Source organism: Pomacea canaliculata, linkage group LG8 (genome assembly GCF_003073045.1).
Source record: "Pomacea canaliculata isolate SZHN2017 linkage group LG8, ASM307304v1, whole genome shotgun sequence".
NCBI classification, from domain to species: domain Eukaryota; kingdom Metazoa; phylum Mollusca; class Gastropoda; order Architaenioglossa; family Ampullariidae; genus Pomacea; species Pomacea canaliculata.
Window position 1 is genome coordinate 557,875 of NC_037597.1, and position 27,861 is coordinate 585,735.

The 27,861-nt window shown below is 38.3% G+C and overlaps 1 protein-coding gene across 6 annotated transcripts in view; it reads right to left on the bottom strand.

The window, feature by feature from the left end:
* Positions 1 to 653: 653 nt before the first annotated feature.
* The window catches only part of LOC112570243 (ras guanyl-releasing protein 3-like), a 48,474-nt gene continuing 21,266 nt past the window's right edge, over positions 654 to 27,861 (bottom strand). For 5 of the 6 annotated variants that reach the window (XM_025248595.1, XM_025248591.1, XM_025248594.1 and 2 more), the window contains 10 exons: positions 26,130 to 26,227; positions 24,463 to 24,643; positions 23,939 to 24,019; positions 23,559 to 23,660; positions 21,050 to 21,165; positions 20,366 to 20,504; positions 19,998 to 20,034; positions 19,294 to 19,395; positions 18,807 to 19,027; positions 654 to 11,190 (listed from right to left, as the gene is read on the bottom strand). In XM_025248595.1, the coding sequence (XP_025104380.1) occupies positions 11,020 to 11,190; positions 18,807 to 19,027; positions 19,294 to 19,395; positions 19,998 to 20,034; positions 20,366 to 20,504; positions 21,050 to 21,165; positions 23,559 to 23,660; positions 23,939 to 24,019; positions 24,463 to 24,643; positions 26,130 to 26,227 (1,248 nt within the window). In that variant the 3' untranslated portion in view covers positions 654 to 11,019. Of the gene's footprint in view, positions 11,191 to 17,766; positions 17,805 to 18,806; positions 19,028 to 19,293; positions 19,396 to 19,997; positions 20,035 to 20,365; positions 20,505 to 21,049; positions 21,166 to 23,558; positions 23,661 to 23,938; positions 24,020 to 24,462; positions 24,644 to 26,129; positions 26,228 to 27,861 lie in introns of all 6 variants that reach the window. The other variant, XM_025248596.1, reaches the window with a different exon arrangement.

Here is a 27,861-nt window from a genome sequence, read left to right on the forward strand (position 1 = left end):
TAAGAAAGCTTAAACACTTCAATTTGAGGTCTTCTCCTTTGAGGTTTACACAACTTTGTCAACATAAAGTTCTAGTTTAAAATACTTAAAATATTTTACATACACTTCATATTCAGACTAATTCTTACTGTGAACTGAGGCTTGTTTACCCCAAAGTTCCTACATAAACATACACTAAGGAATGTTCGCCCTTAGAATTTTATGTACAGAAAGGTGAAACATGCTTATGCATCCTACCCAAATGCAGGTAAAACAAATTGTTAGCATGAGACCTATTATCCTTATACTGTGTAAGAACTACACACACTCTCTAAGCGTAAATACTAAGGTTATTCAAGACTAAATTGTAATAAACTGATTGTTCTTTGCAAAACAAGTGAGCTGTGCACTTCAGCCAAACTTGTTGGTATTTCCTAATTGAACAAGTCCCAGTAGAATAAGGGAGGGACTTAACTGAAAATGAAAAAAAACTTTGTTCCATAACGGCTAGAGTTTAAATGCCGAGATTCATTTATGCTTTGCAGTTGTAAATATTTGCAAATGCTTATTTACTTTTATGCAACCACTTTATTTATCTATAATGTTACTGTCTCATCACAAGCAGATCAAAACCTTCATCACAGATGAGAAAATTTAAGTACAAATGAACAATGTTAATTTTAATTCTTCTTTATTGTGGCCATTTAAAAAGCCATTTCAGATGACACCTAGAAATGCTACACACCAGCAGAAAAATTTATAGGTCTGTACAATAATGCAATTTGTCAAAAAGGTTTTCAGCCTTGTGTAGCAGTTTGACATGTCAATATGTCAGCAGACTCTGGTGTATAGTTATCTTAATTTCTCCAACAAACAACTCTGTGCAAAATATTTTCAATTTTCCAACCCCACAACAACAAAAGCTAAACATTTCTTGTCCAAAGATACTGATGCCAATAACATCAACTTAATCTTCAGTCATGATATTCCAAACCAATGACAGCACTAACAAGGCTAGTCTATTCTATATACAGGCTTCTGTACCCCTTCTCTCAGGTAACCGGGGTTGGGCTTACAAGGAATCAGAAAATGGATTAATGTACAATATTTATCAAGGTCTTGCAGTTATTGCATGCTGAGTAAGTGTACCACCTTATGTGTCACTACTGATAGGCAAAACCATGACAAAAGGTCTCCATAATCCATCTTAAGTTTTACTGACCCACAAAGGGAGCTGTTGGGGGGTGGGGAGATGAAGGCTATAGGCTTAGTACAAGAAGAGATTCGGAAAATATTCATAAATTTTGCAAAAATACATGTACATGCAAGTTAGAAGTTGTATATATAAAAAAAAAAAAAAAATCTGAACCTGTCAGTTACCAACTTTTTTCTCAATTGGCAATCAAAAGAATTAAGGCTCAAGCAGTCCTAGATTAAGAAGCAACTAATGATGTTTCAAGCTTGGTCTGCCTTAAATCAAACCATCTGCTTTCAGCTGCTGTTAAAACAAAATAAGAAGGTAACTTCAAATGAATACTGTTAAAGTCTTCAGTATTATTAGTCATTCCCTAGCTAGAGGTAAGTGCAATGGTGTAGACAATGCTCAGTTTTTGTTTTTGTCTTTTGTTTTTATTTTGGGGGGAGGGGGGGAGTGGGGGCAGCAAACTCCATGCTGACAGCAAATGATGTTCCTACGCCACTGAAGTGGGCACGAAACAAAATAATTTGTAAGAATGCATGCCTCAAAAATTTTAGACTTGTGAAAATCTACCTGAAAGTCTTTCTGTATTCAAACATTAACATTTGAACACTTTGATTGATATAGCTCTGTAAGAACATGCTAGAAAGCTGTGAAACATTAATTAAACCAGTAATTATAATGACATTACCATCTGACATTCATGACATCATTTCAAACAAAAAAATATATTCTGACTTCATAAAAAGTATGGTTTGGCCACTCTAATGTGACTGGACCATTAATGAGGATAGACAGGTGTGCACATGCTGAACCTTGTGCCTTAATTTGTCTAGCAGCTTTTGTGCAGCTGATTGTACAAAAGCTACTAGACAAATTAAGTAGGAATATATAAATGAAACAAACATTACTAGAAAGTAACACTGGTCATAGGGAATGTTTGCAATACTAGCAAAAAAGAAAACAAAAAAACTTTGAAGTGGCCTCTTGTAAAAAAAAAAAAGTACCTTTAACACAACTGCGCATCTAAACCCAGTTGCAACCGCCACCCAAAAAACTTTGTTAACTGACAAAACTGGTAATTAACTGCAAAATTTGGACTCTAACAGTGGCCAAAGGTCACCTGAAATAATCACATGCTGGGCCCAGTGCGTAAATGCAAGCCTTTGCTATGAAAAAGTTCCAGTTTCAAAGTACTGTCATAGGTAGAGAGCCCAGGGCTGATGTAAGGAAATAAATGTTCCAGTTCTCTTTTTAAAATCATGGGGGCTGGGAAAATATACAAATATTTCCCAGTAAGAAGTTTGGAAAAACAGAAGAAAACTTCTGTAAATTGTTAGCTAAACATGGATGGGGCAGGTAGACTGATACCAACTTCTGTGCTAGAGAAGTGGTTTGTACACTCACACAAATGAGAACAGCTTTCAACAAGTACAGCAGGAGAAAAATGGTCTTCATCAAACGCTCATGAAATAAAGATGGTCAGTTTCTTAACATTTAAGACCTTTGGCGACATCTTTCTAATGTTTGGTTTGGTTAACTCTTGAGAGAGAAAAGCTGATGTAATATATTGGAATGGACATGTTTTTCAACTCATAACTTTCCCTGCTTGTCTGACATGTTTTTCTTTGTTTGGTCTTCTTTTGCAGTGTTGGTCTACTCTTGTGAGTAGCTAAGCAAAAAAACTTTGATGATAGACGTTGAAGGTAAATGAATAAGAGATTATTAGACCGTTTACTAAGTTGAGCATGCCTCAGGCACTAAGATTTCACTACCAGGCTTTCTGTCCTTAAGATACTACAGCACTGACTGGATATGACATTCAATTCTCCTTTCTACTGTCCCTTTAGATCTCGATGAACCAATTATATTCGCTCTTGTATGTTTGGCAAAAAAGCATAGAAATGGGGCAGACAACTAAAAAAAAAAAAAAAAAAAAAAAAAAAAAAATCAGCAATTTGTTACAAACTGTATGCACAGAACAATACAAACTTATTGACAACAACATGAAATATAATGTGCCAGACCCCTCTAAACATGAGCAGTTTGTATTAAAGCTGAATAAAGAAAGGTAAAAAAAAAGAAAGAAAAACTGCACAAAAAACAAAAACATTGCGGTGGCATTTGTCAGTCTTTAGGCTTTGTGTCTATATTTACAAAAAGTTTTCACATGCTGACACCACTAAACATGTAGACACCTTGCACAGATGATAGTGACAGGAGGAATATCAATACTGTAGCTATCTCAGAGCTGTACTTTGTACAGTTAAAATTAATTCCATCATTTTGTATTTGTATTGCAGAGATGAACATATTCCAAATAGCAATTGCCATATATCAAAATCTGACAATATAAAGATCTATTTAAATAGCAGTTTCAAAAACTTTATGCACCCAGTCATGAAAGCAGATGCATAAAAAGACTTTAAAAGGAATCCTGCTTATGACAACAGATCTCTAACATGAAAGCACACAGAAAGCACAGGAGATGCACAATCACCAACACATATAGAAAGTGATAACGAAGTATTCATAAAGAGCAACAATGAAGAACACAGCACATAAAACAGTACTGAGAGAAACAACAGCCAAGCGAGCTCACAGCATTAGCAGTCAGAATTATCGTTGGAAGCATAACATCAGTTCTTAGTTCATAGCAAATATTACGTGTTCATAATGTATAACTAATGTGTTACAAAACAAATGCCAATAGCATTCCTCCTACATGACTTTGACCTTGTATCACTGCCATGCAGCTTACATGCATAAATACATTTTGTAAAGGAAAAAGATCTCTCCTAAAATCTTGTACTTTGTTCTCCACTGCTGATACCACACAGAATATTCACTAGCAATGCCTGGGCAGGGAAAACAAAAACCATCAAAACTTGACTGGGTTGGCTACGAAGCTGTTAAATGAATTTACCAAAGGACACTTCAGCCCATTTGAATGAAATGAATTTGTCACTGGACATTACAATAAGAACAATATTTGTGTGAAGTACATATCTCGTATAGTTTTTACTTCACAGTCATGTGGAAACCAATCCTTTCTTTTCAAGTATGTTTATACATTTATGCATTACCATTTTGTTTAGTAACTACTGCACATTACAGAAAAATGAAGCGTACATATTCTGCAGCTAGAATAATAATACCATCTGTCAAATCCTTTTGTGAGTAATGTCTAGAATAGTGTCATGTGACTTTCTACAGCAGCCTTAAAAAATAAATGATGACACCTGTAACAGAGTCACACTAATACCAGCAAATATAACAAAAAAACGTTTTAACTAAAATCTTAAGGCCAAACTAAGCATCATTTGACAGAAGCCAAGAGTCCTACATGACATAATGGCTGGAATGGATCAAGTGTTTGTATAGGAACTAAAGTGGACTAGTCAGATGAAGTCTGTGCTATTATACTTCATGCTACCTCAAACTACCACATGTAATGTGAACTGCGCAAGACTGACAAGAGTTCCACTACTGATGCTAGCACCTGCTGCACTTTCACCAAGCCTAGTGCAAAACCCAGAGAAGATGAAAAGCAGACAGAATGAGAGCAAAACAAAAACAATTTTATATTATGGGCTACACATGATCAACATATGCTTGCTGCCTGTGCACAAACGAGATCTTTAAAGACATGCACACTGATCTACACATATAATCTATAAACTGTAAACAAACATACACACATACATGCATGCAAAAATTTTTGACAATACATACAATAAAACCACGTGAAAGCAAGAACAGACAAGAATAAGGGTGTGTCACAATGTAATGCTATTAATACTAAAAGCTTCCTGTCCCATGTGAAAGTACAGAGTGTGATGATGGACATGCAGATGAATATGGAGCATTGAGGTCAAGTCCATGAAACTCCACCCAACAATACACAACCAGTAATAAAGCGATGGTCTCAACATACAAGACTCAAGACTAGAAAATATGAGATCGATAATGAATAGTGTAATGTTCTGTGGTCATAAAAACAGTTGTTGGTCTGTGTCCACAATGAGTACAAACATTATTTGATGCATGCCCACATTAAGCATTATGAATGCCTTTGTGTATTATACTTCAGTGTACATTGTTCTTGCGTATTTTGTGAAGCTACTGTTACACATGAGATAGTCACTGACATCAGAAGCAGGGTGAGGTGCCCACATGACAAGGTGGTAGTTGCTGACCTACCAAAAGAGGAAGCATTCTGGTGGTGGTTGGGGGTGGGGGAGAGAATTCAGTAATTATTGCATATATCAAAATAACTGTGTAACATTATCTACATCCTGAATGGTAAACCACTGAAATATTCAGAGAAGACACGCACTTAAGAACCAAGAACATCACAGATTGTCCAATGGAATAAAGACATGTTCTTAACAAAAGATATTCTTTCGGAGTGCTCTTAAGCAGGAGGTATTTTTCATGAGAGCAAGTCTGCAGGTTCCTCCAGCAGCAAACATCAATTTATTTTAAAAAATGACAATCAAACTTATCAATCACAGACTTTAAGCAGGTTGTTTGGAGAATTGTAAGACAAATCTCTGCAAAGAAGCACAAATAACTGCAACAGTTTGATAAATAAATGCACATTTCAGATGCCACTCTGCCCAGGTGTAACATTCCTGTAGCCAACAGCTACCCTCTATTTGTCATCTTCAGCTTGACTCACGTCAGTGTCAGTCTCTCTACCAAGTCTCAGTCTAACAATCCCACAGACAAACAAGTCTTGGTCTAACAAGCCAACATACAAACATATTTCAAGCCAACAATGCAAAGATTTTAAACGGGGAACCACCTGAAAGACTGCTATTTGTTAAGCATCAAAAAGTACAGATCAAGATACCACTGGAAATATTGCATTTAAAGTCTTTGACACAATTACTCTAAGGCATCAAATGAAGTAGTTAAGCAGGTTTCCTCTAAAATATTATTAAGCTGAAGACATCAGCCATGGGAAATAAAGCACACCCATTAACTGCTTTGGGTCTGAGCATGAAAACTGAGCTGACTGCCACAAGCCTGGCCCAACTGGCCCCAAGCTTGTTAGAAAAAAACCAAAAAATGGAAAACTGACCCCATGACAAAATGACAGTGAATCTGTAGATTAAATATAAAAAATCAAGCACTTGACTGTTTAATATTAACATTTATATTGCTGAGAGTAACAACGCTACCTCCAGCTCTGCACCATGTCACGTGAGAAATACACACACCAAATCTACACATGATATGGAGGTAATATGCAAACATCATGAACACATTAACATCAAAATACCCGTTTATATTTTTTGACGACTGTCACACTTTTATAAATGCGTAATTATGGTCCCAATGGGGAAAAAACAGTTATTTTTTGCTAGTATACCATATGAAGAGTAAACAAAGTTCCTCAAATAAAAGTTGGTCTAAACAAACATTTCCATCATAAGAGGAATTTTAATGATTATGAAATTTTCCCTTTCATAATGAAAGGAAATAACTCGGCTGCAAGGGGAACATTTTGATCAATTATACAAAATAAAAATGTCTTAGTGACAATAAGGTATGAACAGCTCTGTTGGGTATATTATATTTGTGGAAGAAATTTGACAATATCTGTGAATCAATTTATAATTAGTGCAACTCATTAAAAAGACAAGTATGGAAATTAAAACAAATTCTTCTTGAATGTTCAAAAGCAATAAAATAAATTTAAATCAAAGCAAGACCTTTCAAACTACATGACTATCATTCGTCTCAATTAAAGGAGTCTTTCATACTGTGAAAACATCGTATTAAAAATTTAATGATTTCTTTATGGAATAGCCTCTTTGCTCTTCTTGTGTGTTCCCTGTGAAAGATGACAAACACAGGACAGGAATTACCATGTCCCACATGCACTCTTTATCACAGCAGCTTTGGCAGCAGGCAAGATGCCAGCACAGCACTACACACGTCAACATGTAATAACATCTTTCCAGCAAGAACCACTTAACACATGGATGAAACTGTATTCAGATGCTGGCGACTCAAGTTGATTGGTGGCTGTGTTGTGTGCCTGCATGAGTCAGAGAGTACATATTCATGAACAACAGTAGGCATGGTGCTAGTTAATGTTCCTGGCATGATCCATGAACTACTCCTGACCACAGACAGCAGCAATAAAATGTCTTGTACTGTTCAATGATTCTTGATGCAAAATTACTTTGTGGATGGCTGCTGTCTAACGTTTAGATTAAAAGACTTCTAAAGGCTGTTCAAAATAAAAGAATAAAAATGGGAGCACAAGAAACAAATCCTGCAGCAGGGACTCCTACACCTGTGATCTTCTCCTGTCATCAAAATAATACATAATTATGGTCACTGGCTTTTTAACTACAAGGCAGTAAAGCAGTGGAACTTTTTATATTGGCAACTTATTCACCATCGAGTCTGGGTTAGGGTTCATTAATTAAAAACACAACACAGTCCAGTTACTGCTACTAAACCACTGTCCTTTGCCTTCTTGGTTAGTCTGTCCTGTGGAAATCCCTTTCTTGATTACTTTTCAGATAACTCTGTTATCACTATCCACTACCTCCATGTCTTCTCTATCTTTTTGTATTTCCTCCTTGTCGCTCATTTTTCCATTCCTTCATATACACTAAAGGGTCCTCATTGAGTCGAACACTGATTGCATGCTCTTATGTGAGCATGATTGTGCACCATATAAATCGTACATGTATTTTTTTTATATATTATTCTTATTTAGCACTGAGAATGCTTAGTCACTGAACTTTTTTTCATGTTCAGTGTTCCCAACTGTACATATTATAGCTCTTGAAAAACTGGAATATTGTTAATTTATTTTCACAATGAGTTAACTGACTACACAAACAATGAACTGTGTACACGAGAAACAAATGAAGTAACTTTGTCCTGTGCAAAGGACCAAATTACCTGAACTGCCATCTTTCTGTGCCATGTCACAGGTACTATATGTGTGGACCACGAGTCTTATATTACTTATATGGTCACGGAACACAATGCAAGTAACAAATACTACAAAGATCATTTTGGAAAAGATATCAGTGTGAAATATTAACTGAACAGGCAATCACAAAGAAGACAAAGGCATGCCATTTCTACCCTAAAATCCACCAGCTGAGTTCTTATAAAAACCCTCTGTTAACTTGCGTCCCAGCAAAAGCCATAAAAAAGGAAGGATAAAAAACAGATTTTTTATCTTGTGGAAAACAGGTGCAATAATGCAGATTTGAATGTACTTTTTTCAATGTCGCAGTATACTTTCTTACTGCATAAAATGCCCACAACATTGAACAACCAAACCAGACATTCATTATCCACGTAAAACCTCATGTCTTTTAAATTCAATCAGCTGTCCTTCCAACAACTCCAAATAGTTAAAATCAAGTATTTTTCAAACATCTTGAGAACAAACAGAAAAAGTTAAAACTGTAATATGACATACTCTACATCACACATTTTTTTGCAGGAATAAAAGACTTGTTCATTTATATCCAGACACAAACTCTCTTGTAAGAACAATAGTGCTCAGCATGTTGATCCTTTGTCACCATTAGTATTCTGCCTGCTGAAACAGTACCTAGTAATTCCACTTACGCAGTCTCTTATTTGGTTGATTCCTTTGGTCTTAAATGTTGGAATATCAAGTTGCACAGATGTTGCTACTGACACAAGTCAAAGAAACTGTTTTTACATAAGCGGTGTTGCAGGCAACTTAAGACTTATAAAAATATATTTAAAATGACACAGCATCCTAAGGATTTCACACTCCAATGCCATCAACAAAGTGGACAACACAACACACAGCAGAACTGATCCTTCTATTCTGAAGCTAAAGAAAATTATAATAGAAATGAATTATGAATATTTTGCTAATATAAACTTATATATATGTCAGGTATTATTATGTATCAACACATCATCAGCATGGTCTTCTGTCCAATGTTTTTAATTTAAAAACGCACACACACAGGTAAAGTACTGGTTTGTCTTAACCACCCTAATGGAAGAAAGACTTTGTATCTCTCCTTGTCACGAACAATACTTGAAGTGAGCAGATTTAATTTGGCGCCCTGCTGTAATCACCTTTCTACACTGATGGTTAATGCACCATCATGTTATTTGTGATAAGAACAATCTTTTTTCATAATGCATCATATTGCTGCTATTGTGGTCACATTTTTATTTAACAAAAGCACTAGACTTAAGTGTTTCCACAAAACAGAAAAGAATCTCAGCTTAATGTTATGAGTCGACTGTACCCTGAGATGAGAATGACATTAATGGTGAGAACTGACAAACTGAAAATACTGTCTGATCAGCAGGGAGGCTACGCTGAAATGCCCACACTTCCATCAATATCTCTGTCAAAAACATCTTCAGAATGATGACTTCATTCAGTGCAGCCATTTTCTGCTGAAAGTCTTCTCATTAGAAGACTACTGCTTGCAAGTCTCTAAAAATTGACAATATATGCCATATGCACAAAATTCTCAATAACAATCATAGGAATGTCTACATGACACTTCATGTTTTCCTGAACTCCCATCCATCACTGTGGTCCATCAGCTAATTGTATTATTCTCACCTAGCACACACTATCAGCTAGCACATGCTATCAGGCAACTTCTACAGTTGCTGCTGATGTGCCAAACACTGCAATTCCAACCTAGTCTACTCTTCTCCTGTAACAAACTCACCTGTCACCTTCTTGCACAAGACCTGCTGATTCTCCTTCACACATACAAACTGTTCCTATCTTACACTGGTGCACTCCAAACACAAGTACTTGCTTCATTGTCAGGTGTGTATCCAGCAGCTGTTTCACTGATACTGACACAAAGAACAAGGACAAAGGGTTGCAGGTGACCTCAGCCCTCTTATCCAAGTCTTTGAAAAGATGCTGGCAAGATTCATCTTAAAAACCTGTAATGGTGGGCTATGACTTGCACTTGACTTACTTTAATAAGATGGGGATTAGGTGACTAAACCATAAACACAGAGGGGTGGCAGCAGGAGGAGTGGTTTGCTGGGAATTAATACATGCAAATTAATGTGAAGAAGCATTAATATGCGCTCCTTGTTTTGATCTCACTTTTTATCAAGACATAAACAGGCACAGGGTAATTTTTGTGTATTAGTAACACCTTTAAGAAACAAGAATAGCATAAAGCTGCAGAGGAAACCTTTAGTGTTGGAATAGGCCGATATGTTAAAAAAAAAAAAAAGGAGATAAATTAAAAGGCAGTCATTTGTAATGATCACCTCAAATGTGTGCTTTGGTAGAGAATGATAACACGAAGAACCAAATCAAATCTCTATGGCACAACAAACACAAAGTGTGTTCAATGAACAACCAAATCAGATCTCTTTTTCAGAATAAACAAAGCAGTAGCATTGTTTTGAATGTAATAACTTGAATCAGATCATAGGGTCCTACAAATATAAACATAAATGAAGTGGCTAGGAGTGATATAGGATATCATGGAATTTAAGGGTTATCTTAATGGAAGTGTAAGAAGGTTCATAAATTCAGAAAGGTACAGAATGTGTATAAGACTGGAATGGGTATGCACTGTCATCAGTACTGTGTTTTTATGGTTATGTGTATCACAGGTACTTGGATAATGTAACTAAGTCTGTGAGGTGGCATGGGTGGTCATCTACGTTAACTGAGTGGTCCTGTTGATAAACTGCATTCTGGGCAAATAGGCATTTCCGATCTATCAAAACAAATGTAGCTAGCTGTGGTCTCAGAACACGGCGGTGTGTCAGAATGTGTCATGATGAACACAACACTTGCATTTGATTGTAGCCTCAAGCTAAACTTCTGTGTCACGCTGCATATGCAAAGCATCCATCTGTTCCAAAATGAAGGCGATGGTGTTCTGGCGAATAACTCCAATGTGAGACTTGAGAGTCATGATTTGTTCGTTGGCAATCTCCAGGCGAGACCTTAACATGCTGTTTTCTTCCATCAGCTTTTCTCGATCCTGAAACCCAATGACATTGGCCATTACAAAACACACCGCAATATTCTGTGTAAATCACACAAAGGTCTTCCCTTTCTAGTTTAATAATACTCAAAAGACCTACTGACCTATACAACCAAAAATCATAAAAGCAGAAACATAATAAAAATTACTTTCTACAGTAAAAAATTGGTTCACTGCATTCAAAGAACACTTTTATTACAAAGTCCACCACTCATGTTCCAAAGGGTATTCAGAGAGTATTTGCCAACTTAGCCTTCACCCTCTTCCTGCTTAAAATATATGATCGCTGGCTGCTGGTCACTATGACGATGACCGTGTCTTGCAAAAATGAGGGACACTACAACACTGTAAAGGTAAGATAAATGGCAATTTTCTGTAAAATGTACACTTGAGTCCGAATGACTTTGAAGTGTACTTTCAAGTAAAATGCACTTAATGTTTATAGGTTTATAGTAGTGCACAGGAGGCTATCTGTGACAGGTGCGTCTTTCCAGATAAAAGAGTTCTCTGTATTATGAGGTGAATAATGGATAATTTTACGTATAGAAAACAACTTATGAACACATAAATCAGACTCCATCAAACCTTCCTGTTTTTGGACAACTAAGTAGGTTGGTTGTCATTATAATACATTATGTACAGAAAGTTTCTGGACAGGAATGTTGGCAGGGAGAACAGGAATTTGAACCCCCATTTTAAGCCAAAGTAGCATCCTCTTCTACTTTAATCATTAGGCTCGCATATTGAATTACTGTCACATGACAAAAGACTTTTTTGAAAAATGTTAACAAGCATTTAACAAGGTGTGTGCAACTAAGCAACATTCCTTCAAGACTTAGTACAGCTGTATCAGTCTAGCATCAAGCATAGACAATGCAAGACAAAAATCAACAGAGCATTAATGAAAAGGTACAATTAAAGAATACGTAAACATGGGCTTGTTTGCAGAGCTGTTTCAACCCACTGCGTGTAACAATGAGATCTAAGAACATGCAGGCAAAGAAGCAATCTTGTGCAGCTGATATGCTTAATGCCTAATTTAACTCATTTAGAGTTCTGGACCTATGTTTGGTAACTCAATGGAAAAAACCTACTCATGTTTGTTAACTCAAAAAAAACAAAACAAAAACAAAAACAACTTACTACTGGAGTTGTCTGTCCTCAAAAGATGGGTATTTTACAACTTCAAACAAGCACAATGATATAGTAACAGTAATACCGTACCTTAGATGTAAACATACAGCTCACTGTAAATGAGCATATCACCATCTACTTCATTGGCTTGGAGCTGATTATTACTTTTGATGACAAATTATCACTGCTGTTCTCTTTATATGATGCTACTCATCATTTTCAATATCCAATTATATAGCCTACTGAAGTGTACATTTGATTTTGGCTGGAAAAATTTACTTCTTTGATCATTTTTTTCTGTTCAATAGAAAACAGATTTTAAGGGACGTAACTTCACTGAGAATCGACTTCAATTCTGAATGCAGCAGTTTGTCAAACAATTCTCCCCTCAAGTAAGAGAAGAATGCAGCAGTTAGCTCCCTGCAGTAAAGAACAATTCTAAGCACAGCCACAGGATATCTGTAAACTTGTGGCCTTCAGGAACTGGGATTTTGAAAAATCACTGTTAAAACATACTGCAACTACTGTCATGTTATATGATGCTGTTTAATTGGTATAACAAATGTTATTTTCTTGTTGTAACTTGTCAACAGCCATTGTAGTAAGATAAAAATACATTCTTGTGGGTAAAAAATTTCACAAGATGAATATCACCCAATACTCTATCCAAGACTGGCCTGTCAACATGAGGTCCAAGTCAGAGTTGCAAGCAAGGCAACATACAGCTTTTATTAGTGTCTTATGAAAATGCAAAGCAAATTTTTCAAAATACATTTTAATTTTTATGAGAAAAAGACAAATAAATCTGTACTCCTGATATCACTGAAGGTTGCAGCCAAGGCAAGAACTTAAAGCACATACTGATGATGTATTGCTAAATCACAAAGTTGACATTACCGGAAATAAAAACTCATGTTTTCCCAAATGCAAGTGAGAATTGCAAGGTTCAAAGGCTTGTATCTCATGAATAGTATGTACCTTTTCACTCAAATTTAGCAAGTTATCCTTTAGTTAACCAAACCCACTTATTTGAAAATGTTTTTCCACTTGGATTAGCCTTTAAGGTGCACTTAATGGAGAATACAACAAATCTTTTCATGTGTAGCTGACATTGCAGCCAAATTTTGACATATTTATTGTAAGATAAGTGAATCAATTAAGCACGGACCACCAACACTGACATAGTTCTTGTCTCACTTGGGACAGATGCCTGTTCAGCAGAAATGACTCTGGATGGACAAATACTACCTATAGTATTCTGCTATATACATCATTAGTACTTATACCATCTCCACTCTCTCTCCACTAATACTATGATCAGTACCACCCACCACTAATACTATACTGCTACAAAAAATTGGAAAGGTCACTTTCATATTTTCTACACTTCTATTAATTGTGTTTGTACAGTGAGCAGTTCCTTCAAAATCTTTCGTAGTGAATTTGTTAAGTGGGTATATATGATGAAAATCCAGTTTGGTCTTGTATATGCTAAGTACAGGAGTCAAGCAAAAATGATAACTGAACCCACAAAAAATGTGGACAATTGCAACATATCCATATAACAAGGCAGAACTGAACAGTAGTCATGCAGTGCACATAAAAGCCCTGTCCATTGTCAACTCAACTCTGTAATTTTAGAATCCTGGGAGTTTTTTTTAGCCAGTTCTGCTGTGCCTCTTTAATCCTGCCTCAGAGACAACCATTAAGTACTGTTGACCAAGGGAGGGTCATTGCATGGCTGCAGTAGGGTGTAGGTGTTTGAGAAGTTGGCTGCCTATTGAGAGTTGCTCACTCTGTAATTCAAACTCTATAAGACTTTTATAATGCAACGGGAAGTGTTGCAGAGCAAAGACACCCCAGATGCCTGTGGTCAACTACCAGGCAGCAGGGCAGGTTCATTGTTTTTTCAGCTCTAAGACCAAGAACAGCCACTACCAGCACACTCAGGGGACAGCTGCAAGCAGCCGCCAATGTAACTGTCAGTGACCAGACCATTTGCAACTGGCTTCGGGAGAGCACTCTATGGCCAAGGCAACCCACTGTCTGTCCTGTCACCTGTACACTGGGCACAATGCCATCTGGCATGGACAAGCCAACAGTGGGCTGCAGTCCTCTTCACTGATTAACCTTGCTTTGATGTGGTCTTCCACAATGGCCGAATCTGCATCTGGAGACGACAGGGAGAGCATTACCACAATGGAGAGTGATCACTATGGTGGTGGATCCATCATGGTGTGAGGGGATGAGGATGGCCTACAGGACTATCCTCTACCTAGTGCAAAGCAACCTGACAGGCGTAACATACAGAAGTAACATTTTACAGCCTCTGGTATTATCAGCACTGCAGGCCATTGGATCAGGCACTGTTCTTCAGCACCACAAGGCCGGACCACACAGGGCCAGGGTTGTCAATGACTTCCTGCAGGAGCACCAAGTCAACTGCACTGACTGGCTGGCCTCTTCCCTAGATTTGAATCCTACTGAACATCTGTGGGATGTCCTTGGCCAGTGATTTAGAGCCAACTACCCCACTTACCCAAACAGCTTACTTTAATCAGCTGTACTATTTCTTCAGCAAGAGTGGCAGGCAATTCCTCAAAGGACTTTGAGAATACTGGTTCAGTCTATGAGAATGGTGCCCTGCCTGCATTCAGGCCAATGATGGACACATGATATTGATTTTTTTTTTATCTGTTATCACTTTCTGAATTTTGAAAACATGGGTTATCCAAGCTGAAATTCTTGTTAAAATGATTTGTTTTAATTAAACTGGCTGATACATGTTTCATTTAATGAATAAAGAAATGCTTTGATTCAATGATACTGTATGTGCATTTACTGGCATTAAAACAGCTGGCCTTTCCACTGGATCACCACCTGCCACTAATATTTTGATCATCACTAATATTAACCTGTAGGTGAGGTGTCCACCTAAGTCGCCTCTTACTACATGCCTGGCTGGATGGTAGGGACCCTATTCTTACAATGCTCACTAGGCAAGCATACCCTGGGGTCCCACAGGGAATATTATGATTACCACTAATACTATGATCAGTACCACCGACCACTAATACTATGATCATCATTATTCACCACTAATACTATGATCATCACTAATATCTGTACCACCTATCATCAATACTATGATCATCATCCATCACTATAATCATCACCATGATCTACCCACCCCTAATACTATGATCCTCACCACCCACCACTAATAATTAGATCCTAACCTAAAAATTAGGCTCATCTTATATATTATATATTTTTCTGTCACATCCTGCCTCCATGAAAAGAAAGGCAGGCAGTAAAAGAAACAGTTGATGTAAGGGATGAGTGGTACATCAAAATAACTGGTACAGACTTATAGAAAAGGGAGCTCTTTATATATATAAACATCCATTTTGTGCATTTTTACACCCTGTTAAGGGAAAAGACTATCATACAACAAAACATGCAAACCCCCCAACACAAACAATAGCAAATGGCTCCTGACACTGTGCATATGCATGTATACATGCTCTCATGCACCATGCACACGCACACCCTTACCCCTCCCCACCACACAGATATCCCCACACATGCTTGGCCACAGAGAGTACAAGGAAAATAAAGGGACAGCAAAAGAGTTGTAGAGTTTATGAAAGTTTGTTTGACAGAAAAGAGATTACGTGCGGCAAGTTATGTGCTAGCACTATAAAAGCCAGCTCTCACACACGTAAGCTACCTGTTGCTGGCCACTGGTTACTCTCTCACAAACTTTCCCAGGCCTTATCAACAAATTCTACATTCCTCTACGCAGTATGTCATATACACAATATAACATAATTTTATATTTCAGTCTTTAGGTTGCATACATGACCAAATATCTAACTGCATGCATAAAAACTTTCCCAGATATTAAAAATGGAAAAAAATTATTGAATGATTTCAAATTATTTTTCAGGTTAATTGCTAAGATAACAAGAACTGCAGAGTTATTGAACTGCATACAACTGAACACCAGCATTGACAGCATCACAAATGGGTTCTGCGAAAAATGAGCCAGCTTTGGAGTGTAAAAGGCAATCAATGAAAATGGATGAGGAAAAGCCAAATCAACTACAATAATGCATAAAGAGGACAATATAGACAGATACCACACACTAGTGGTCAGACACTAACTACCTGTATCCATCCTGAAAGTCTACCCTAGTCAAGCCTGCGCTATTCCATGTGAAACCTCTAAAAGACTAAAGGTTTCACTAATCCACATTAAACCTCCACCCTTGTGAAGCCTGCACTGATCAATCAGTCTACCTCTGAAGGTTGTAATATTTCATTTTAAATCTCTATCCTCGTAAAGGTTATGCTAATCCATCTTAAAAAGTCTCCCAGAATGAACGCTACACTATTCTACCATAAACGTTTATCAAGAGTGAAGGATGCACTATTTGATCTACCATCTTAAACCTCTACCCCTGTGAAAGTTGTACTATTCTATCTCAAAATGTCTACCAGAGCAAAGATTACACCATTCCATCTTAAACCTCTACCCTTGTGAAGGTTGTACTATTCCACCATAAAAGTCTATCACAGTGAAGGATGTATTATTCCACCTAAAAAGTCTGCCAAAGAGAAGTCTGTTGACTTGTTAAGTGCTGCTGGAGATAGTATTTCATACAATCTGATCAAATAAACTCTTTCACTTTTTATATGCACAATAATTCACAGAGAGATCTCAATATCCCTAACATCCAAATTCCTGATGGTTTAGTTTGTACCATGAAGGCAACAACCATTGTACCATGCACGACATTACCATCATGCATTTTATTACTAACAGAAGCTTTTAATATAATTTTATACTCTTAATTTCACACAAAGAAATATAGCAACCTGGAAAATTTACTAGTGTGTGTGTGTGCACATGAAAATGGGTATATGGAGTTTTGTATGCAAACACCCTGTGCATGACTGAATTTATCATTTTCATTGTTTTCCTATTTTGTAAAACTGCTCTATAGTCTCAGATTATCATCATATACTTAGCTCCCAACTACGGAAAAAATAAACTGATACCATTAGACACATAACTTAAACCTTTTAAACCTTCATCAATAACAGTTTTTATGCAAACTTTTGAATTCTGAATCAGGGAAGAACAAGCGTGTATTTCTCTGAAAGTGATTCCTGGTATAAAGCCTTTTGTCAGAGTTGGAGACACAACAAGAGTGTGAACTAGTGCATTGCTAAGGGTGACACAGAACGGCAAGCCTCTATAAATGTGTCCCCTCCCACCCCTGCGCACAAAAACCTGAATGATGTGCAAAATCTGTCCACATGGAATCTTGTGTAGGAAACTGAAAGAGCCAGAAAATGAGAATGAAAAGAAGGCATGATGGGAGCTGTACACACAGTGGCAGGCAAAGAGAAGACTGTCAGATCACTTACTGTACATCTTCCTCCTCTGCTGAGGAGTTGGAGATACGCTACAACATACGAAACAAAACCCACAAGGACTGTGTCAAAAGTTGCAAGTTAAATTGGCCTTTATGATCATGCTGTGTTGTCACACTACAACTACACTCACCCTGGCACACAGTACAACTGCTATCCATTAAGCACACAAACATGTCAACAAACAAGGTGCATCCAGCATCTATCTCCCAAAACAAATTCTGGCTGAAGAGAAACTAAAAGTTTGGAAGTATATCCAAATCCTTTATCTTCTGAATACATTCACACTTGGTAACTTTAATATACCACAAATAAATGCACAGAATTCAAGAAAAAATTTAATACATTTACTCAATTATATGATACCTGGCACTATTTTACACTATTTTGCAATATATCAACCAGTATCAATGCTTCTTGGAAATTTTATTCTGACAATAGCAGCAAGAACATAAAATGCAAAAATCTAGCCTAAATTTTTTCTATTGATGGCAACTAAAGAGGAGACTAATAAGTATGCCAGCTTTGGGTAGATAAGATTCTTATTCATTGGCAGTATAAGCCATCTTTGAAGTTTTCCATCTGAGAGGAGCATCAAAATCTGCTTCAGAAGTGCACCCCAGTGGGTCTTAAGTGTGTTCCATTGTATCTTTACCAGTGAAAGGCACACTAGCACATAACAGCAGCTGTTGGCCAGCCACATCTAGCTAAAAAAACATACAACCACATATAAAGATACTTTTGATAAATGCAACGTGTGCATATCCACACAGGTAAAAGCGCCCAGCATGTGGCTTGATTTGAAATGTGCTTGTCTCAAGGAAAAAGTACCATAAGCTACTTGTTCTTCTTATAGGGAATGGGATTAAACAATAAAAATCCTCATTAGCTTGTATGTTCATGACTACTTGAAGCCCTGATGAAGTCACTTTTTAATAATGGACCATAAACAGCAGGGTGGATGACCAAACATAATTATAGGAATGAAGAATAATCCTGAAAATTTGGAGAAAAATATATATGTGCATCTGTACCTCCTCAGCTTTGAGTAGCCGTTCATATAGCAGAGACTGCTCTTCATAAAACTCCCCATCCACCAGGGTCACTTCTCGATGTGGTTGACACCGGCTGGAGCAGCTCATTCGGTGGATGACATCTTCTGTCTGTGCTGACTGCTCTTGCAAATGAGATGGGGATGCTCTCTTTTGTCGCTGAGATATTTTGCGCTTAGCTGACAGCGTCATCTCTGGCATTCCTGTGAACAATACAAAGTGACTTGTCAGACTGATCTAGGGTTAGGGTTAGCATAAATATTTGTATTTGCCATAGTCATCAGAAATATTTTTTATTTTATACATACAGCTGCAGTATGTAATATGTAAGCTGCACCTGTAATGAATATGAATATACAGCTGTAGCTATATGTAAGATATGCTTGTAATGAATATGAATATACAGCTGTAGCTGTAGTTATGTAATATGTAAGCGGCGCCTGTATTGTATATAAATATACAGCTGTACCTGCACCATTTGACAATGACTCTGTGCGCTTGGTGCTGCCCTTGCTTCTGCACTCCATGACAACCAGGTCCTTGCAGTGCTTGTGGGCATTGATACCACAGTCTTAAAAGATTTTTTTTAAAAACTTTTATTATTAAAGCTAAAAATGATACAAACTAATTTAGATTTGGTATTTTTCCCATATATAAAGCATTCTAAAAGCATGAAAGGTTTATTATTTTATATTTTTGAAGAGAATTAACATCCAAATAGTCCGGGAATGGAGAAGGAGCAGAAGTATCTTCCCTTTATCAAGTGGTACAGCCAGGCTGCGTGGTGAGTACAACTGTGCTATACTCTACAGAGGGCATGTCAAACACACAGCCCTTGGGCCACATGCAGCCCTTTGCAAGCACACCTGCGGCCCCACACAAGGGACACTGTAGACATGTGCAGCTCTCATGACAACACAAATGTGATGCATGCGGTCCTCGGGGGACCCTCAGTTTGACATGTCTACAATATGGCATGCCATCCTTCAGTAGTAAATAAGATATTGGGATGTCACTGATGAGGCCACACTGTAAAGTGAGTCTTTTCTCAGTCAAAAAATACAACAAAGCAAATGTCCAGAAAGTGGAAATATATGTAGGATGGCAATAGAAAGTCTTTTCTCAAACACAGTATACATCAAACAAGTTTAAACAAGTCAAAAAAGGACTCACCTTTGCATTTCCACCCCTGTTTGATAAGTCCCCAGAGCTAAAACAGAAATCAGAGAAAAATGTTTAAGGCTGCTATCAGTATTCAATATAGTTTGAAATGAACTATGACAAGGTTAATATAGCTCTTTTAACAATTTAAAAAAGTAGAAAATAGGAAATGCAAGGGAAAAGGAAATTTGATGCCATGGTGCACAACTACTAATTGCAAAACCACCTCCAATCACAATTAGGTAATGAAAATAATGCTCTCTTTAACACACACATATGTATGGCTACACAGTCATACTCTCTCTTGCACAAGTGGATATTCAGATAGATGACATCTAATGACGTAAGTATTAAACATTGCTGGGCTGGTCTCATCTTACCAGTCCTGTACAGTGAATGCAGAATGTAGGCCTGAAGTATGTGGTCTCGTGAAAGGCATGTTTGAAGCTATTGCGAAGGGCGTGGCAGTTAGCACGGATGAAATATGTCTTCATCTCCACTTTACTGATCATTCCATCTCTGTCATGTTATGTACAGATAATGTCAACACACCTCTGTTATATTATAGACTGTATCAACACAGGTTTGTCATGTATGGAGAGTGTCAACACATCTATCACATTATGTATGAAGAGTGTCAAGTTATGTACAGAAAGTGTCAACACAGCTCTTTACTTATTTGTAGCAATCCGACACTATTGCATCTAGAACAAACTGGAAAACACTAGATATTTGTCCTGGCTATTTTGAACAATGAAAACTAAAGAAATGTTTTTTCTAAAATTCTTAGAATTATGACCATTTAAAAAACCTTCTGGTTGCACAAGATATTTTTCTTACTTTTCTTGCTAGTTTTCAGGATCTAAAATGCTAAAAGCCAGGACTAAGTACCAAGTATATATTTATTTACCATCTCAAATAAAAAAACTCCCCCAGATCAAATATTGGTAGTCCTCACATTCAATAGATACAAATGCATACTACATATATATATATAAAACTAATTTATCGAACAAACAAAGGAAGAATATTTCAAATTATTTTCTGGATACATTCACACTTACTGGTCAGCATCCAGTACACAGAAAGAGTCAATGAAGGGGAAGTTGCCAGCTATTGCTTCAAACTCTCCATGAGATATGAAGCCATCTCTGTCGTGGTCATAGTTTTTGAATACAGCCTAAAAAGAAGGTAAAGATAATCTTTTAGCTCTTGTACTTTCAACAGAAGACTAAACTGCTGACCACAAATAAAAATGTCCCCAGTGGAATATGTCTGTGAAACGCATTTTGATTGAACTGCTGCTTATCAAATATCAGGGTGACACCACTTAGATACAATGTACTTTTCACCAGGAAAAGATCAACTTTGGGCAAACAAAGTTAATTTGAAACATAGCTGATTGAAAAGGGGAAATGAAATTTAATCATAAATGCCTGATGTAAACATTAACATCTGTTAGATTCAGCCAATAGTACTGCTATGATGTTAAGCAGATAAAACAGCAATCATCAGTGCTATGATGTTAGACAGACAGAAGAGCCACCATCAGCCCTATGATAATAGACAAAACAGCCATCATCGGTGCTGGGATGTTAACAGCTTGAGAAGAATGCACATTACATGTTACTTGTGATGTTATTCTGTCAGATAATGTCTACTATAATGATGGTATGCTACGTTACATACAGCGTGTATGGGGTAGATAGCTAGTGGAAGAACCTTTGGTGCCCTGGCAACTGCTTCCTGTGCATAGGATGACCAGGCACACTGACCTACATTCCACCTCTCTCTCCACTAGCACCTCTATATCGGATGGCTAGGCACAAAACCTATCTCTCCACTGGCACCTCTATAAGGATGGCTAGGCACACTGGCTCAATATAGGCACACTGGCTCAAACCTCTCTGCTGCCTCCCTGACACTCAGTCTCAGATGATGGATTAAACACAGTGAGAGGGTGATGCTGACATCACAAGGGCAGAAATCTTCTCTGATGAAGTCAACAGCCAGGCCCAGAGGTGTCCCAAGATGGACCAATGGGTCATTGTGTCTACACCTGAGGGCAAGCCACTTCTAAGCTGTGGATCTTGGCTAATAGCCATCCCAATGATGACAGAGTGATGCTGACTTTGTTCTTTCGGCATAGTGTGGGAACTAATAGGAAAAAAAGCACACACACAACCTCTCAGACCATGCCTTATCCTCAGAAAGATATCTTGACATGTGGTGTTGTCCCAGTGTCTTGCCAGGTAAGGGATGGTGCCAGGCTCTCAATCTCAAGAGGGCCCATGTGACATGAAAAGGTTCAACTGGGTCAAGATTTTCCTCAGCCACTGCAAGGGTTACACTTAACAGCAGTCTCAGACAATGAAAATCCAGGAGGGAGGGGTGATCTCTCCTACCCTCTTCATCTTATTCAACAATGACATCACCAACAACCTCTCTAGACACCATGCTGATAAGTTTGAAATGTGGAATGCCTCAGAGTCCTCCCAAACTGCAATCATCAGGATGCAGGGGTGGGGATATTGGTGTTTTACCCAGAGCCAGCAGCTAAGGCTACATCACGGCAAGGCAGTCAGCCCCGTAAACAGATGCCACATGCAGAGAAAGAACAGCGTTCCCGAGACGAGAGCTGAACCCAGGACAGCCAACCTTCACTGTATTGGTGACAGGTGCTAACCATCAAACTATGGACCACCCCATTAGGATGTAGGATGTCCTTAACACCACCACCAGATAGGAAACGAAATGGTGTGTCACTAGATTCAGTACCTTAAACATTGTCCAGCTACTGGGAGGAGCTCACCACTATACAGGAAGCTGCTAAAATATCATTAGCATTAAAGCCCATTCCCCCCTCACATCTTCCTGACTGACTGGAGATGTCGCCCAGAACTTGCAGTCCCCAGTGGGCAGCTGAAATGAGACATACAGCCCTCTCAGCACATTAGAGTGGCTGTCCAGTGGATCCCTGCACACTGTGGCTTGTCAGGAAACAAGGAGGCAGACAAAATTGCAAGGTATGGCAGCCAAGGCAGGCAGTTTCTACAGCAAAACCAATGGCCTAATTAAGCATCACCTCAAGGGCCAGTAGTAAAGTGAATACAACATGCTATCAGATGACTAGATGTTTGGTCTGAAACGCCACCAACAGATCGGCATCTTCTGCTTGATAGAAGGAGATATAAGCCTGTACTGGACACTGTCAACTGCATGCACACGTACTGCCTGGGGCTGTCACACACCAAAAACTGCTCATGCAAGATGGGCACACAGACCCTTGAGCATGTGCTGCAGCTCTACCCACTACACAGACATGGACAGAGCTGTGGCCTTAGGCAGACACTGGAAAAGAGGCTCTGGAGCACCAGGGAGAATGTGGAGAAGACAGTCCTCTTCATCACTAACAAAAGTCCTCTTCAGCACAAAAGAAAAGCTTTAAGTTTGCATGGTCCCATTCAAGTGAAAAAAAGAAGGAAAGAAAGAGTTAAATGCAAACTTGTGAAGTCATTCACCAGACAATGTCTACAGTACTGACGCTTTGGCAGTAACAACAATGACACTCACTTCTACCATGTCATGCACATGTTTGTTGATGGTGTTAGAGTCGGGAGGGCTCACTCCGGCCACCCAGTCAGCAAACACCACTGGCTTGGTTGGAGTTGTGGGCTTCATGAAAACCAAGTTTAGATCATTAATTTGGTGTGTTGTTTAACCAAAATAATTTCCTTTTTGATAATACATGAAAACATTAAAAAAAGTGTATATGTTTATGAGAAAGTGAAAAGCTATGTCCATGAATGCATGTGTGTGCCAATATACCCTTTATATGACTAACCAAATACACACTGGGAACTCACAGAGGAGAGTGATCATAAATGCATGTGTGCAAGTGTGTGCCAATGCACCCTTATGTATGAATGGCCAAGTACATATTGGAAACTCACAGAAGACAGTGACTCGCGTGGTTCACGAGCCTGTGAGAGCTCATATATCTCATCCTCTGTATAATGCAGATCCAATGACAGCTGCAACAGGAAATTGGCAAATTTCAAGATTTAAGGGACATTTCTAGGGAAATTGAAATACTTCTCATGTCCATGTAGCCATTATCTTAGTGAAATATAATATAAAGTGAAGGTACCAAAATTACAAACATACTCAAAACTAAATGTGCTGTAACAATGAAAGATATTATAGCAGATAATTGTTTTATGGAGTTCTCTTTGCAGTTCCTTGGCCTTTAACATGCCTAGTATATTGGGTAGGAGAATGTGCCTGCGTAATATTTACACTTCACTCTACATTTGTTTTCTCTCTTCGAATGCCAACCAGTTTACTACACATTCCACTGTTTTATAGTTCCATTCTAATACTAGGTACACTTTCCCCATGCATTTTATGACACTGAAATAGTCAGATATATGTTTATGATTTTCACCATAAAAAGTAAAATATAACAATGGCTTACCCTCAGAGTGTTGACAAGATCCATGTTGGCATCAACTGGCACACTATCATGACCCTGCAATCGTGTTAGCTCCCGCAGAATAGAGGAGAGCTGAGCCATCTTGCGGAAGTTGAGCAGGCCACCCTCCGCCCTGTCTGGCAGTGCTGTATGAAGTGAGATCAGGTCTTTTAGGTGAACTCCCCTATAGAAAGCCAAATGTAGTGATTGTCACACAAAGAGCCAAAATCTTAGAAGCTCTAGCCTTGAAACTACTAACAGGTGGATTATCTGATAAAGTTGATAAAGAAATATTTTGTGCATATGGTTTTTGATTATATATGGAGGATGCAGGCGGTAGGTAATGACACAGCTCTTGTCCATGATGAAGTTGAGACAAAGTGTTTTCATTAAGAATGGCATCCTACTATGATTACTGTACTAACCACCCAGGCATTAAAATGGCTGGCTACTTCAATCAGTTCGTCTCTTGAACTATGTCATGCATTGCCTTTTACATGCAATCAACTTCCATTTGATGATATTAACCATTTGAATCAGGCTCATGATGATCCTTACTTAAGACATTGTTAGTAACCAAAGACCTAAAGATATGGGTTTTTTTTTTTTTGTGACGTGCCCAAAGATTCATGTTCAAGAGCAAGATTCATTCCTCCCATCTATTACTGATACTTATCTACCTGTGTGATTCAATCATTAGTGTGGAGGGTGATGTCCCTTCACCTAAGTGGCTACAGGGTGACTGCTCTTCCTCACTTTCATATTTGTCTGTTGATCTGCATGAAGTCTTGTGTCTAATGTTCATCAGTACATTTGTTACGATATTTACTACATTTCTGTGTGGATTTCTGTCTGCGCCACTTTTTGTTGTTTCTTGGGCCCTTTTATTTCCACTGTCACATCTGCTCCATCTTGCCATTACTTAAATTTTAGATGTATACATGGGCAGTGCCAACTTCAAACTCTGATTACCTCCCTGCAGCTGCTTCAGAAAGTTTTGAAATCAACTTCAAACTTTGATTATCTCCCTGCAGTTGCTTCAGAAAGATTTGATGTAGACCTGTCACAGCAAGCTTTTTGCGCAATACAGGAAAGCCTTCAATGGCTGACATCAGATATCTCCAGGATGCTCAGCTTAATATGACCGTTAGATTGTTCTCACAAGAGTTGTCTTGATGGAACGATATTTCTATCTGCGAAAGTTGGGCCAATGCACCAAAGATTGCAAGATGAGCTTCCATATAAATGTCATAATAACTTTCAGATATTTTTGGATGCAGAACTTTACTGACTTATTGAAGATTCCATGTAATGACAAGGCTGCATTCACCGCAGTCTTCCTTTTATCGTTACTGGTCAATGAAGAGTGCGACCTGCCTTGGCCGTAATGCTGTGTTACAAGTGCACAAATTAAATTATGCTCTAATCATTGTAGGAAGATTTGTTTTCAGGTTGTAATGTTAAAGCTGAGTCCCAAACTTGGAAAATGTAAATTGGGTGGCTGTGCTGGGCAATGGCTACTTATGCTGCTGTGCTGTATTTACTGAAACTATCACCACTGTATTAATGCATTATTTGTATCAATTATCTTTCATGTGAGCCAAAAATGTAATAAATATTGTTATATTTATATTATACAGAATACTACTAACACTAATTTAATAACATACAGGATGGGGATTTTGAATCCTGTGCATGCATGATACACTTTGCGGTAGTTGCTGAAGTTGTTGTTGGATGACAGCAGCTCTGTGAACTCCATGAGAATCTGCACAAAGGACAATCAAACGTTTCACACACTGGTCACCAAGAATTGCCATTAAAGCATCTTAACATAATAAGCATTCTTTAAAGTGTAAAGAAGCTAATTTTGGTTTTGGAGACTCTAGCCAGCTAGTTTGCCAATCCTTTATCTTTTTTTAGAACAGTAAGTGGCATTTAGCCACATGAGATTGAGCAATAACTGGTCTGTACTGACAGACTGGTAGATCTTTCATGATTTCATGGGTTGTGGTGCATGGCTGCTCATAGTTAGTTAAGGAAATTGTCAGATTAATTCCGATAATGAATGAGACTCTAGCCTGCTAAATAGTTCGCTGATCTTCACAAGTCAGCTAGACAGCCACAAACAGTTTTTCAGCAGAAAGGCGGCCAATCATGAGCATGGGGTAGGATTCCTTGTCCGCAAACAGATAGTGGAGGCGGTTCCCAGTTGATTTCCCATCTCAAGTAGGCTAATCTCTGTTCGAGTCACTGTCATGCCATCATCCAGGTCCATGGGAAGAAGGAAGTAGAACTGTTCTACAAACAGTTGAAGAAGGCTATCCAAGTGGTACCAAAGGACGTCTTTGCTGAAATCAAGAATTTAAATGTCAAGGTCGACCTAGATGCACATGGGCAACAGGCTGGCATGGTTGGCTGCTTCGGGCTTGGTGAGATGTAAAAAGTGGGTCTCCAGCTGTTAGAGCTTGCACAGACTCACAGGCTGACCCTCACCAACACACTGAATACTCACAAGTTGACCCTTACAAACATTCTGCATCTTCCCAAGAGAACACTCTCTTGATGGGTCGATCCACATCTAGATCAACTTCATCCTACTGATGATGATGATGATGATGATGATGGGGTTTTATAACGCGCAAAATCCGTATCATGGAGAAACGCTCAATGCGCCGAAATTTTACATAAAAGTACACCAATAAAATCCACATTAGCAGCTGCAGAAAACCAAAAGGAAAGTTCACACCAGAATCTATACAGTGTCAAATGATCCGACGGCTAAAAAGGACCACAATTGTGAGAGACGATCTGCTGCTGCAAAGCGCATGAACACTACTCACAAACACAGGTCCACAAATCAGGAGAAGGAAAAACAGGTGTTTACATGGCCATTGTAGGAAAAATGAAGGGTTAGATCATCAGGTGCTTGGCCCTGCAGTACAGTCTTCAGTCCTCTTGACGAGTGCTGAGCTACATGCACTGTGGTCGTATCTCTGTGACCTGTATATAGCTGATCGATACAGGCCACACTGTCAAACTGCACGATGACCACCTCTGATGACGATAACTCATTTATGTTGACAGTACAATATTACAATGATAGTACAGCGGTAGTGGATAAACAATGAGACAGGTACCATGACACGTGACACAAGACACACGAGATATAGTCGGATGGACGGAAAGGGCAACAATTGCCAGTAACCGAGTGTTGGATATACAAAGTTCAAAAGCTCAGCATGAAGTGGTTCAGTGTTATAGTTCGGTCTCTACTCCGTCATGCAGTGATGTCATCAGTGACGACAATGTACAATGACGTAGAAACACAGCGGACTGGGTACTGAAGCACAAACAAAAATAAATGTTGATAAAAGTATAAGAAGACCACAGAGTCACAAC